This window comes from Carassius auratus, chromosome 4, assembly GCF_003368295.1.
Source record: "Carassius auratus strain Wakin chromosome 4, ASM336829v1, whole genome shotgun sequence".
Lineage (NCBI taxonomy): Eukaryota > Metazoa > Chordata > Actinopteri > Cypriniformes > Cyprinidae > Carassius > Carassius auratus.
The window spans coordinates 3,845,144-3,858,784 of NC_039246.1; the positions used below are offsets into that span (position 1 = coordinate 3,845,144).

General features: G+C 42.0%; 2 protein-coding genes across 2 annotated transcripts in view; one reads left to right on the forward strand and one right to left on the reverse strand.

The window, feature by feature from the left end:
* Window positions 1-13,641, reverse strand: part of LOC113065982 (zinc finger protein 271-like) — a 345,982-nt gene that overhangs the window by 125,031 nt on the left and 207,310 nt on the right. The window lies entirely within an intron of this gene.
* On the forward strand, window positions 5,382-8,058 carry LOC113067211 (uncharacterized). Its single transcript, XM_026239532.1, has 9 exons — window positions 5,382-5,538; window positions 6,453-6,523; window positions 6,611-6,787; window positions 6,878-6,939; window positions 7,022-7,108; window positions 7,196-7,237; window positions 7,306-7,481; window positions 7,561-7,596; window positions 7,693-8,058. The coding sequence occupies exons 1-7, from the start codon at window positions 5,429-5,431 to the stop codon at window positions 7,456-7,458; spliced, it is 702 nt and encodes a 233-aa protein (XP_026095317.1). The 5' UTR covers window positions 5,382-5,428; the 3' UTR covers window positions 7,459-7,481; window positions 7,561-7,596; window positions 7,693-8,058.

Consider the following 13,641-nt stretch of genomic DNA (forward strand, 5'->3'; position numbering starts at 1 on the left):
ACGACTGTGGTCTTCCTCACCGGGGCAGACTTCCCAGACCAACACTCAACACGGTCACCTCCAACCGTGGAAACTCTCCCACGACGACTCAGAGCCTCAAGCTCAGACCTGTAGGACTGGACAGAGTTCCTTAAATTTACTTAGCTCCAGTGAATATATGGAGAAGGACGCACCACCTCTCGAATTTGACCAAGAGTGGATAGGAGTACAGATTGAAGTTGCTGCACCTTGGGCCTTTTACGGTCTCAGCTGGTGCCACCACGCTGGGTGACTTCAGGTAGGTTTTGTGCCACCGGGTATGTACCTCAGGAATGACTCGAACGCTTCCCTCTCCTCTCTTCCAGACAACGGACCAGAGATCTAGACAGGGGCGAACCTCTGAAAGCACTCCACAAACAGGTATTCATACACAAGGGCTACACAGCTGGATGTTCGTAAAGCAGCCAACACTTCTCTCAGTCGTCGTCCCCCACAATATGCACACTGTTCCTTACTTGCTATTGTTGACACGTCACCACTCGGCGGAGTAGGGCTCCAAAGCCACGAGCGGGCATGTATATAAAAGACGGTCGTCTCACAACACCGGTGCACGTTCTCCACAGGGTTTTCTCTCCCAGCCAGAGGGTGATTACTCTCCAGAGGGTGATTACTGACGATTACTGAATTTTTCAGTGTACTCACACTTTCATTAACACTGTATCTTTCCACTTCTCTTCCAGATAACCAACATCCGACACAACTGGCAGCACGATCTCCTTCCTGCAATCCTAGCAGATCTTCAATGTGTGTTAACTTCATCTCACACAATGCATCGGAACACGATGCTCCAATAAAGATATTCGTATACTCAGCCCTGTGTGTGTATCTCTCTTTGCCCAAGCTCCACAGTACACCATACGCTCTCTCTCCAACTCGCTCCTCCTCTCCGTTGCACCCACAATAACTACTGGGAATCACCAACCACTTCCTGTGTTTCTGATGCCCTATTTAGGTGTCTCTTCTTCACCAAATTGCCCAATCAGTGATCAACAAGACACCGGTTCCCAATAACACGCCGATTTGGGTTCGCCGGCGTTCCCGGAAGCGGCGGTTTTTGCGATATATGGTCCGGGCGGAACTAATCTTCCTCATTTTTGGTTCCGCCCCGTCACAGTCACTCCGTGACAACAGCACACACCAAGGGACCCACCACCGCAAGGGACACCACTCCCACTGGCAGTTCTCAGCACCTGAACAAAAACAGACACTTGAAAGTTAAACAAAACTTACACAAAACACTTAAAAACAGGTTGCAGAAATAATATAGACAAAAACAACACAATTAAAGTGGTGCCAGCTAGCCCAGCAAACACACTTTACACTCAACCACTGATTCCCAACAATAACAGGAAGGATCAAACAGAGTTAAACTGGAAGAATCAAACGGAGTTGAACCGGCAATAGTGTAACACGCCAGTCAGCCCTCTGTAAACTCGAGCTAACCACAGGTCCAATAATCATAGATCCCGGGTGAACAAAGCCACCGGGTACGACGAAAGTCCGTACACCAGACGTAATAGGAAAAACATAAGCCAAGCAGCAGTTGTTCAGCATCAATATAGCCAACTGGCGGCCACACCCCCGGTTAAATAGCACTCCCTATGATTAACAACGATGCGTCACAGGCCCTGAGCTCTGATTGCTGATCGCAGGGCACACACTCAGCTGGTGAAAGGGCTGCTGCCGCACCGGGGATTCTATAGCATAAAACATTCCCTATAAGCTCACATTATAAAGTTAACGAGTGGAAAGAGAAACGAAGCTAACCATACCTGTGGCGCTACGGTAGACAGGTAACCAGGCAGACATCAGGTCACTGGGCAGGTAAACAAGACAAGTTGCGTACCAGTAGCATCATTTGTCAAAAGAAAAGTCCCGGTTTATAAAGGGGAGTAGTCCTCGCGATTGGATCAAAGTTAACTGCCCAGAACCACTCACAGCTGCCGCAAATTAAACGTCACTTAGGGAGGCATGAGCCAGACAACTGCATCCTAGAAACAGTGGAACATGTTCTTCTTCAGTGTAGGAAAAATAATATTAATAGGGAGCACCTCTTTCAGTCACTACGGAAGGCAAAACATCATCGTCTCATTGTCAAGTCTCTTGGGGAAAACAGCACGACAGATATATTGTTATATAATTAGGTTTCTTAAAGAAACTGAATTAATTAAAAGAATCTGAGTTTAATAAGTATTATTATTTATTAGGCTACTTGGTTCCCTTTCAAAGGAACTTTGAACAGCGTCCTCTAGGGGTCTCTATTGAGGAATGCCTCTTCATGACCCATGTCTGAAGCACACATTGAACACCAACAACATGTTGGCCGGCAAGGGCCCATGATGTCACTACCGGTGCGAGTATAGTATAATCTAGAATATCATAATTTGAATTCCACCTGGTCTCAATGAATTGTTTGAGGGATGTCTTCAAGCTGTTCTGCAGTTCTGGATGTTTGAAATATTTGTTAAAAAAAATTGCAGTGGTCAACAGTTCAGACAGCGCGGGTGTCTTGGCCAACACGTCTGGGGCAAATGTACTGGACAGGATGACGTTCAGGATATGCACTTTGCAGTTCAGCCTGGTGTATCCAACCACTATGTTGGTTCCATGATCAGTCACATACACAACACGGCCAACAAGCAGTGACGTGTTTATTCCAAATGCACAGAATTTCTGGAACAGCAAGTTTCTAAAGTTCTCTCCTGTTTCTGACATGCCGTTTTTTAATGGAGCCGCAAACAATACTCTGGAAACAAGAACAAAATCATTGTTTGTGTAATGAATGGTTCCAGGAAATGAATGAAGTTTTATGGTAATCCTCAGTCCATACACCCATATGTCTCAATAATGGGCTTTATCTCCATTGCCACAGATGACTGCAGGGCCTGTGCTTTTCCCTCAATATGTCTAGACACAGTGGTTGGATGTGGCAGTGTATCTTTCACATCAAATATACCACATTTATCAGCTATGTTAACAAAGTGTTGAACTATGTCAACAAAGCCTTTCCAGGCAAGAAAGTCATACAGCAAAGTGCAACACATTTTTCTGTAGTTTCTTGCGTAACGTGAGCAAGAAGTGCTTTATGGGGGAACAAAAGCTTGCTTTGACCACAGAGAACTGTGCAAGTATGTCACCTCAGGGCAGAGGTGCCAGATTTGTGTCTGTTGTAAATGAACACTTTTGTACATCTATCTCAATTTTTGAAGTTTAACTCCTTCCTATTTTTTTCAGTGACAATTTAGAATTGTGTCTCATTCCCTATTCAGGGAACCATGGTTACATAAGTAACTTGAGACATTCTCATTATTTAACTTAGTGAGAGCATATACAGGCTAAACAATAGCAGTGCAATAATTAGCCTTGTGTGACTCCATCCACTTAAAAGGGAGAGGTTATTATGTAAGCATACGAGAGCATAAGTCTAAGTATTGACCTGGGCAAATTTAGAACCATACCGGAAAGCCAGACCCAGTTTGCCAGTCTTTGTAGGAGTATGTTTGATGTGTCAAATGCATTACTGAGATCTAGTAGGAGCAGCACTGATAATTTGGCAGAATCACAATTTAGGCGAATATCATTTATTATGTTAATGAGCCTGTCTATTCTGTGATGCGGTTGAAAACCAGATTGAAAATTGTCCAGGTATCCATTTGAATTTAAGTTATTGTTGAGCTGATTAAAAACGACCTTTTCAATAATCTTGCCTATCAAAAGGAAGATTTAATATTGGTTTATCATTGCTCAGTGTGGTGTTATCTTTTTCAGGAGGGGCTTAACAACTGCAGTTTTCAGGGAGTCTGGAAAAGTCCTAGAAAGAAGTGAGGCATTCACCACTTCTAAGAGATCAGCTTCTAAACAATTAAGCACACTTCTGAAAAAAATATATGAGAAGTGTGTCAAGATAGCAGGTTGACTATGTAAGGTGCTGTACTATTTCTTCCAAAATGTTGCTATCAATTGCTTCAAAAATAGACATAGTATCTTATTTTTGAAATTGTGGTCGAATCTATCTGATCACTGCATAACTAGAAGATGTGCAAATTGTCTTCCTGGTATTATTGATTTCCTCAGAAAAGCAGAAAGCAAACTCAATGTGTATTTGCTTTCAGAGAGCATTTCAGTGGGAATCTGACTTGGGGGGTTTGTCAGTCTCTCAACAGTGGCAAAAAGAGTGTTGTTTGAGCTGCTGTTTAAAAGGTTTGAGAAGAAGGACATTGTCTTTTCATACTCTGTACTGCGGTTGATTTTCTCCAAGGTGATTTTTGTCTGCTTACTGACTTTTACAAGAGCAATATCAGCAATAACATTTTTGCTTCATACTGAATCAGGTCTAAAGTGGTTAAAACAGTTATAATTTCATTGTAGTTTTGATTTCTGCATTATCCATGTGAATATTAAAATCCACTGCAATAACAAAACAGTCAAACTCAGGAAATCATTGATAACATTTCTGTGACCTCTTCAACAAATGCTGGAGAGTATGTTGGAGGCCTGTAAATAATGATAAACAAAATGCGTGGAGCACCTTTTAGCACAATCCCTAGATATTCAAAATACAAGTACTGACCAAATGACACTTGCTTGCATTGATAGACATCTTTAAATAGAGCAGCTACACCCCCACCTCTCCTAACAGTCCTGCAGACACTCTGTAAGTGAAGTTAGGAGGGGCTGCTTCATTGAGGACAGCTGTCTTCAATCAATGTTTCGTTTAGAAACGTAAAATCCAGATTGTTTGTGGTTATTAAGTCATTGATCAGAAATTGTTTATGTATTAGTAAGAGAATGTTTAGAGAATGAAACTCTTTCCACACTGTTGGCAGATGTAAGGCTTCTCTCCAGTGTGAATTCTAATGTGGACTTCAAGGTTTACTTTTTTAATTAAAAGTATTTCCACACTGTGGGCAGATGAATCAACCTGGAGTCTCAGTTTTCTGAGCTCTTTTTTGAGAGGAAGACTTTTCAGTCTGTGATTTTTCTCCGGTTATGAAATCACAATGTTTCTCATACTGATCTTTCTCTTCCATTTCATTCAGATCTCGACTCTCCTCTTTCACTGCCACCAGGTCTAAAGCTAGGTAAATAAATAAAATACAAATACATGTTAACCCCAGGGGCCTGTTGCACAAAAGTAGAATTAAGACATCCGGGATAAATGACTAAGCTGAGCTCAATAAAGCCAAAACATGTGCGTCCAGGCTTAATTGGTTGCACAAAGACCAAGCCAGGATGAGCAGACACGGATTCATTAAGCCAGGTGAAACCAATCCTGGATAGGTGCGCGCTCACGGCTCACTCAAATAGACCCCGCCACAGATCACAGATTAACGGATTTACCATGGCAACTAGAGCCGCGTACTTTTCCCCGTCGGAAGCACAAATCCTCATGGAGGCATACGAGGAGGTAAAAGATATAATTAAGAAGAAAGGCAACACCGCCACAGTGATAAAGCAAAGAGAAAAAGCGTGGCAAAGTATTGCAGACCGCCTGAATGCGTAAGTAGTGCACAATTACACACTCATCGCTCTGCTGAAACATCATCACAATTACAAATCAAATATTTAATTCACATCTCCAAAAACGCAGTTGTACTGCAATTATGAAACGGTTACATTTTTTATTGAAATGCACTGCATATATGAGTGAAATTGTGTTACGTAACTCCATCACACTGTATAAAGCTATAATATATTATTATTAAAGCCTTACATTATTATTTTACGTTACTACGCTCAGTGCGGTTTAATATTAGCCGTTGTACTCTGCTTATTATGTTGTCCACCGTTTTTTTTTGTGTTTCCCCTGCTTTTATTAATGTAAAGCAGCTTTGACCGAATGAAACAATTGTGAAAAGTGCTATATAAATAAAATTTTCTTGAATACATAGATGAGCTATAATAATAATCACTTTAATTTATATAGCGCCTTTCAAAGGACCCAAGGTCGGTCGCTTACTGCACTGCAAAAATGTATTTCTTACTTAGTATTTTTGTCTTGTTTTCAGTAAAAAAAAAAAAAATCTAAAAAAAATCTTAAATATTTTCTAGAGCAAAATAACCTAGGAAAATAAGCAAAAAACTCTGCCAGTGAAACAAGAGAACTTTTCTAAAAGTAAGTGTTTATGGAAAAAGTAAACTTATTTCAAGAGAATTTTTCTTATTATATTGACCAATATTTAAATTTTTTGCTTGTTTTAAGCACACATTTACTTGAAGTTTATATTTTTGGTCTAAACCTATACTTATTTTGCTAGGTCATTTAGAAAATCAAGAAAATACATCTTTATTGTTTTTTTTATTATTTTTACTGAAAACAATACAAAAATACCAAGTCATTTTTGTCAGTGTGACTCCATTAAATGTTCTTGTGATAAAGAATGTGTGTGTGTGTGTGTGCGCGTGTGATGTAGATTAAACATGAACGGGCCAAAACGGACATGGCAGCAGGTCAAAATCAAATACAAGAACATTCTGCAGAATGGTATGGTCCCTGACTAATATTTAACAAAGCACAAGCATATATTGTACCCAGAAGGTGCCTGCTCACACATTGTCTGTACTGTTTTAGCAGTGAAAAAGAATACCCACAGACAAGGCACGGGTGGTGGGTCACCAAAGGCTGACCTTACCCCAGCAGAGGACATGGCCTTGGAGCTAAATAAAGGCAGGCCCGTCTTAGAGGGGATCCCTGGGGGGAAAGAGACGAGCATAGGTCCCTCCCAAGATGCCACCCGCTTCATTCAAGGTATGTCCTTCCATCTCTACATGGAATACAACCACATTCATATTGAATCAATTTGGACTGTCTGACTTTGGTTTACCTATTGCCTTGCAGTGTCTGGCAGCACTGTGTTCCTGTTAGAGCCACCAGCACAAGCACCAGACGATGCTGATCCAGTGAGTACTCCATCAAAGGCATACTGTAGGCCTGGCATGTCTTGTCTACTAGCTTCAATATGAATCCGATTAAATGTGATAGGGTGAAAGCCCCAGTGCAGCAGCAACAGCACATGATGGAGACGATGATGAGGAGGAGACCATCTCTCTGGATTCCAGAAGGCATGAGGTATCATGTTAAGACTGTGAAAGTACTATGTACTCTACAATGGTGAGGAGTCCTCATCAAAATCAAAAAATCTAATTTCTTTTACAGGACCCAGATGCTATACAGTGGGAAAACCAGCCTGGCAACATAGTGCGTATTAATGAAAGGACACCACATCCTGCCAAATTCCAGCAGCGCTAATTGTATTGTGTTCACAGAGCTCACAAGCTATCAGAAAGTTGTATGGCAACCACCTCCGGCGCCAAATAGAACTGGCAGACATAGACATTCAGTACAAGAAGAAAAAGATAGAAAATCTTGCACTGGAGTCCGAAATAAAAAAGAGGACAATTAGGAAACTGGACCCTTGAAAATAAAAAAACTTGAGAGGGAGGTGAGATATGCCTTCAATGTACACTGTATGCTAACTGTAACACAAATGTATTAATCATTATTTTTCTTTCCTCCACCAGCTCCAAGAAGATGACACAGCTCAAAATAAAAATTAGGTATATTCTCGTAAAGTCAAGTGAGCCATGACATATGAGCTCTTATTGTGAGCACACAGGACGGTGGCATCTTTCTAAGGTAATTTTTTTTCACAGCAATCAGTACAACCAAGTCATCGTTATAAGGCACCGGCCTCTTTTGCCCACCCCCCCAGCACCAGGTGTGGCCACTAGCCTATATGAAGGCCCAAAATTGTGTGTTCCTTTCTGCTCTGACAATGGCATGCCCATTCTTGCGAGATGTGGTGGATGAAGAAGCACTTGTGCTGAGGAGAGCCTTCAGGCGAGAAAGGGTCTTCAGGGACCGGTTGGACCCACTGGCCTTCCCTGATGACCATCTTTATGAAAGATACAGGTTTTCTGCAGATGGCATCAGGTATCTATGCAGACTACTGGGTCCCAGGATTAAGCACCGCACTGCAAGGAGCCATGCACTGAGTGTGGAGCAAATGGTTTGTGTGGCCTTGCGCAGAAGACTCTGTGACATGAAAGAGGAGTTCTATAGGATTGCAGGTAAGAGGATCTACAAATTACAGGACAACTGTTAACACCTAGTAGGATACTCATTACTTTGTGTGACAGGTTTCCCCAATGTCGTTGGTGCAGTGGACTGCACACACATAAGGATAAAAGCCCCCTCAGGTGCCCATGAGGCCGATTTTGTGAATAGGAAATCCTTTCACAGCATTAATGTTCAGGTGAACATAACTTTTTGATATTATCCATTGACGAACACCTTGCATTGCCAATGATGTGCATTGATTGGTGTAATATTCCTCATCTTATGAATTCAGATGGTCTGCAATGCTGACTGTGTGATCAGCAATGTTGTGGCAAAATGGCCTGACTCAGTCCATGACTCCAGAATCTTTCGGGCCTCTGAAATCTATCAGTGCCTATCACAAGGTAAGCCACACAACCCCTGTTTATAACCATCATGGCTGTGTCAAGAATATCACTGTGTTTATGAGGTAGTAATGATGAGATTTTGTGTTGACAGGTGAATTCTCTGGTGTGTTGCTGGGAGACAGGGGGTATGGCTGCCAGCCTTTTCTCCTGACACCTTTCACAGACCCCCAGGAAGCACAGTAGGCCTACAACCATGCCCATGCCAGGACCAGGGCCAGAGTTGAAATGACCTTTGGCCTCCTGAAGGCACGCTTTCACTGCCTTCACAAATTAAGGGTCAACCCTGTTCGGGCATGTGATATTACTGTGGCTTGTGCTGTCCTCCACAATGTAGCCTGCCTGAGGAAGGAGAGGGCCCCCAGAGTGCCACCAGCCATGGACTGGGACAATCCGGCAATCTTCCCTGATGACGACAGTGGTCGGCTGCTGAGGGACCAATATGTGTTGAATTATTTTAGTTAGTATGTGTGCTTCCAATTTAGGTAAAAAATGTCCTGCTGTGGCAGAGGAAATAGGGTTTTTTTGGGTTGGTTTTTTTACGAATTTGGCCTCTTATGATGTTTGTGCGGTATACTGTGTGTAATGCAAGGCTGCAGGGAGGCTACTGCATCCATTCATTTGTCTGTTCAGTTGATGTGTATGGATTTGTCCTGCATTTATTTTAGTGTGCAGACATGCAGGGTGTGTTATATACAGACCTTTGAATGTGTATGTATCATTTTGTATAATATGCTTTGATTCTGTGCTTTCCATCTTGTAGAGTCACTGTGACTTCAGTTTCGAAAGGAGCTGATAGTTTACCTGCTTTGTTTTGTCCTTATTCAATAAAGGAACATAATGTTACACATTGTGTTTTTATATTGATATGGAATGTGTATTTGTTTATATGACAGAGTACTAGGGCCCCACTGAGGAAAAAGGATAAAGTCATAAATTTATGAGGCTGGTTCTTTCTGCAGAAAAGCAACATATTCTTTTTACAGTTTTGATAGTTATGACAATGTGATACTTCATATTCTGGCACATCAGCATGTCTTTGTTTATGAAACCATACTGAAGTACAATTTCATGAAATGCCCCACATCTGTCATTTTAACAACTGTCCTCCTTTAAAAACAACTGGTTACAATATTATGACTTGTCTTTTTTTTCCCCTCTGTGGCCCTAATATTCTATCATTTTATAAATAGCCTTATAGTCTATGGGAAACTGTAAATTATCTAATGATAGCAACAGCATCTAAAAATCATTATCCAAAATGATTGAAATTAATGATCACAAACGTTTAAATAATGACAGTGGGTCTAGTTATATGTGATAACAATGTATAGTGAGCAGTGAAATAACTATTGGTTTCCATTTGTGGCGACTGCTGACTGACATTAGGGATGAGATTAAATAGATCCTGGAATTTAGCCTGGTCTGGAGCAGGCTAGCTCCACAGAATAAATCTCCATGGTAATTTATACCATAACATATCCTCCTGCCCCCTATCCAGCTTTAGTGCAACCGGATTAGGGATCAATTGAGCCAGGATCACCAAGATATCCTGGCTTAATCCCTTATCCTACTTTTGTGCAACAGGCCCCAGTATGATAGCATATAGCAAGAGACATTTGGTGCTGTAACAGGCACGCCAGGTTCCATAACCAACCAATCACAGTGCACTCCCTCACCTGAGTACTAATCACTCCCACCTGCTCCTCTTCCACCGGCAATCATCACTCCCCATAAAAACCACACATATGCTCCCAGTCAACGTCTGGTCTTGTTTGCAACAAGGTCTTACCTGCATGCTTACTCTAAGGACTAACCTATCTCTCTGCTTACCTCTCTCCAGCGATCTCCAGTATCTCCAAGTCTCCATCGTGTGCGTCCACTACCTCCAGCATCTTGTGTTCTTCACCAACGGGTCCATTCATCACTGCTACCTCCAGCACCATTACCTCACTGTGCACTTCTGTTCCTCTGCTTGTGCCACAATAAACCGTGTTCTCCTGTTATTACATCCTCCTGTCTTTGCTTACCGTAACTGAAGACCGGACCAAGACCTATCGGCACAAGCATGAGCCTCACGGACTCCTTCTGGGACCTTGTTGAAGCTTTGCGTTGCACCCTCACTACTCTTCCGGCATCCCCATCACCTGCGAGCACTTCCGCTGACAACACCACCACTTCCTCACCTGCTGTGCATGTCAGTCCCATGGCCTAACTGTTCCTGGAGATGCAACCGAACTTATACCCCACTGAACAATCGAAAATGGGCTTCCTGATATCTCAACGCCAAGGTAAAGTGCTTCAGTGGGTCGATTGTATTTGGACACAAAATAATCCTGTTATACAGTCTTATTCTAGCTATGGTTGCACGGTACACCGATACTTCAAAAGTATCGTGATTCTCGGAAATCAAAAACCTCACAATTCCTAAATTTATTAGTATCGATACTTCAAAGAATGACTGCGTTCCAGATTTGTAAGCGACGTATTTCATGTTGGGGTGTGCCACGCATGCTTCCAGTGCCATTTCCGAAAAGTTACTGGCAGACCGGCATGGGATTCTTCTTTTTGCGAGAAGCTTTACAATTTAAAACAAGAAAAAATGTCTGTCAATGAATATGCTCTTAAGTTCAGGACTATTGCAGCCACTAGCAGATATTATAGTATTGGCTAAAAAACGTGTCACAGCACTGGAGGAGGACCGACAACAACGGAACTTTCCCCATTGGACAACCGCATAGCCTGCATCATCGGAGACACTGCTCTGTCCGGGATTACTAAGGACGGTGACACTGATGCTCTTGCGACAGAACAAACCGGGCCATCTAACACCCAAAGTGAAGGTAAAATAAACCAACTGGAATAGGATATTGTGTTTTCATACATTTTATTTCAATTTGTAAACTTTTAATGAAATTCATAGGATAAACTCAATTAAATTAATGTGAACATGTGTTTCCTTAATAGCGACACCCGTTGTGCCTGAGGAGCCGGGCCCATCCATTGCCCCTTCCATGCACCGTGCGCCAAGAGTGCTGAGTGAGGCAGTGCTACAAAATCAAGAGGAAACAACAAAATCTATTAATGACCTAAAGGATCAACTGAGCAACATTAACGAATGTATTAATTCAAATCAACGAGTCTCTGAAACAGATTGCCTCTTGCACAAATACAATTGCTAATAAACCATAAACCGCTAACTAATGTGATTTCAGTTATTTGTTTCCACAAAGCTGCAAAACACAAAATGAAATCGCTGTAATGTTTCTGCACTCGACCAATGGCCAGACTTACCTAAAATGTCTGTATGATCCTATGTCTTGTCTGAATGCCAGTGGCATTAGGAGGTGGCAGGGGCACTGCATCGGGCATAGGGCCGTCTGGTCTTGGGGGTTCCTGCAGAGGGATGCCCTGTCTGATGGCCAAGTTGTGTAGCACACTGCAAGCCATGATGATTTTGCATGCTTTTTCTGGGTGATACTGCAGTGTCCCTCCCGTGCTTGACAGACACCGCCATCGTCCTTTCAGCAGGCCTATTGCGCGCTCAACTGTGCTCCTTGAGCGCGCATGGGCACGGTTGTACGCCTGTTCCTGCTCAGTACTCAGGTTGGTTAGGGGGGTCATTAGCCATGGCTTTAGTGGGTAACCTTGATCACCTAATGATGAAATAGTTTTAATTGTACATAGCCCTACAATAGCATTTAGACGTGTTGTAGCCTTAAATTCACCAATGAGCCAGCCATCCTCAACAGCGCCTTCTTGGAGATGCACACCCACAGAGCTATTCTGCAGAACAAACGAGTCATGTGTTCCTCCAGGCCACAGCGCAACGACGTTTAATAACAAATTTGCATCACAAATTATTTGCACGTAAACAGAATGAAACCCTTTTCTATTTACATAGTTAAATTCGTTGGTTGATGGTGCTTTTATGGCGATGTGGGTGCAGTCTATAGCTCCAATTATGTTTGGGAATCTAGCAATGGCATGAAAGTCCCGTTTTATTGCGGCTTGTTGAGGATTTCGGTAAGGGAACTGGATGTAGGTTGGGGCGAAGGAAATAACTGCATCCAACACTGCCGGCATGATCCTACTCGCTGATGGCTGGGATATACCACATATGTCTCCAACCTCACGCTGAAATGTGCCAGTAGCTAAAAATCCAAGGGTGGACAGGAGTTGGATGTGCACGGGAATGGCTTTCGTGCGATTTGTTTCTCTCTCCAACACTGGTCCTAAATCACGACACAAATCCAGCAGTACATTTTTGGGAAAGCGGTACCTACTTAGAAGCCACTCTGTACTCTCGCCAAGCAGATCAGCGCGATCTTGGAAAACACGCTCTCTGCAGAGCGCATTGTTTGCCAATAATGCAAGATAAGCCATTGCACTGAGACAAATATATTTCACATCTGTCTTTCATAGGGTTTGACACCAATTAACCCCTTACTAGTAACCCCCCTTTTTTGGCATGGAGACCGAAATTACATACCCAAAATAAAAAGGTTTCTGCTCATGATTCTTTCTGACTAGATACATAATCAACCTTTGTTCACAAAGCTGACACTTTAAAGTTTACTGTTCAGGAATCAGAATCACTCAGACTGTTATGATAATAGAGATATATAAGCTCAAACATAAAAACAAAAATAAAAATATTACAAACATATATTTTAAATGTATTTTAAAAAATGTTGATGTAGGAAATGAGTTTGAAAACACAGTGTAGCTAAGGCCACAAGTCTTCCAAGACTTCATAAAAAATTTCATAATCGAATCTGTAAAACTGCGAATTTTATGAAATATTTTCTAAGGCCATGTCATGTGTGTTTTTAGAGAAGGCTAATCAGATTGATTTATGGCCCTTGTCATCTCTGTAAGATCTCACATGTAAACACTGATGTGTGTTTTATATGTGTGTTTCACTGTTGAAAACTGCCCGTTTCATGATTGTATTGTTCTCACCAAACGGTTCTTTCACACCTCCGCCAAGTATGACACATTATCCGCATTATTCTTTTATCATTATTCTTTTGTTTTTATTCCACCTTTATTAGCCTTGATTGTGGTTTTTCAGGCTTTACAAAGCAACAAAGCAGCGATCTCACTTCAGTCTCTCTTTGCATTTAGCCCTTATTT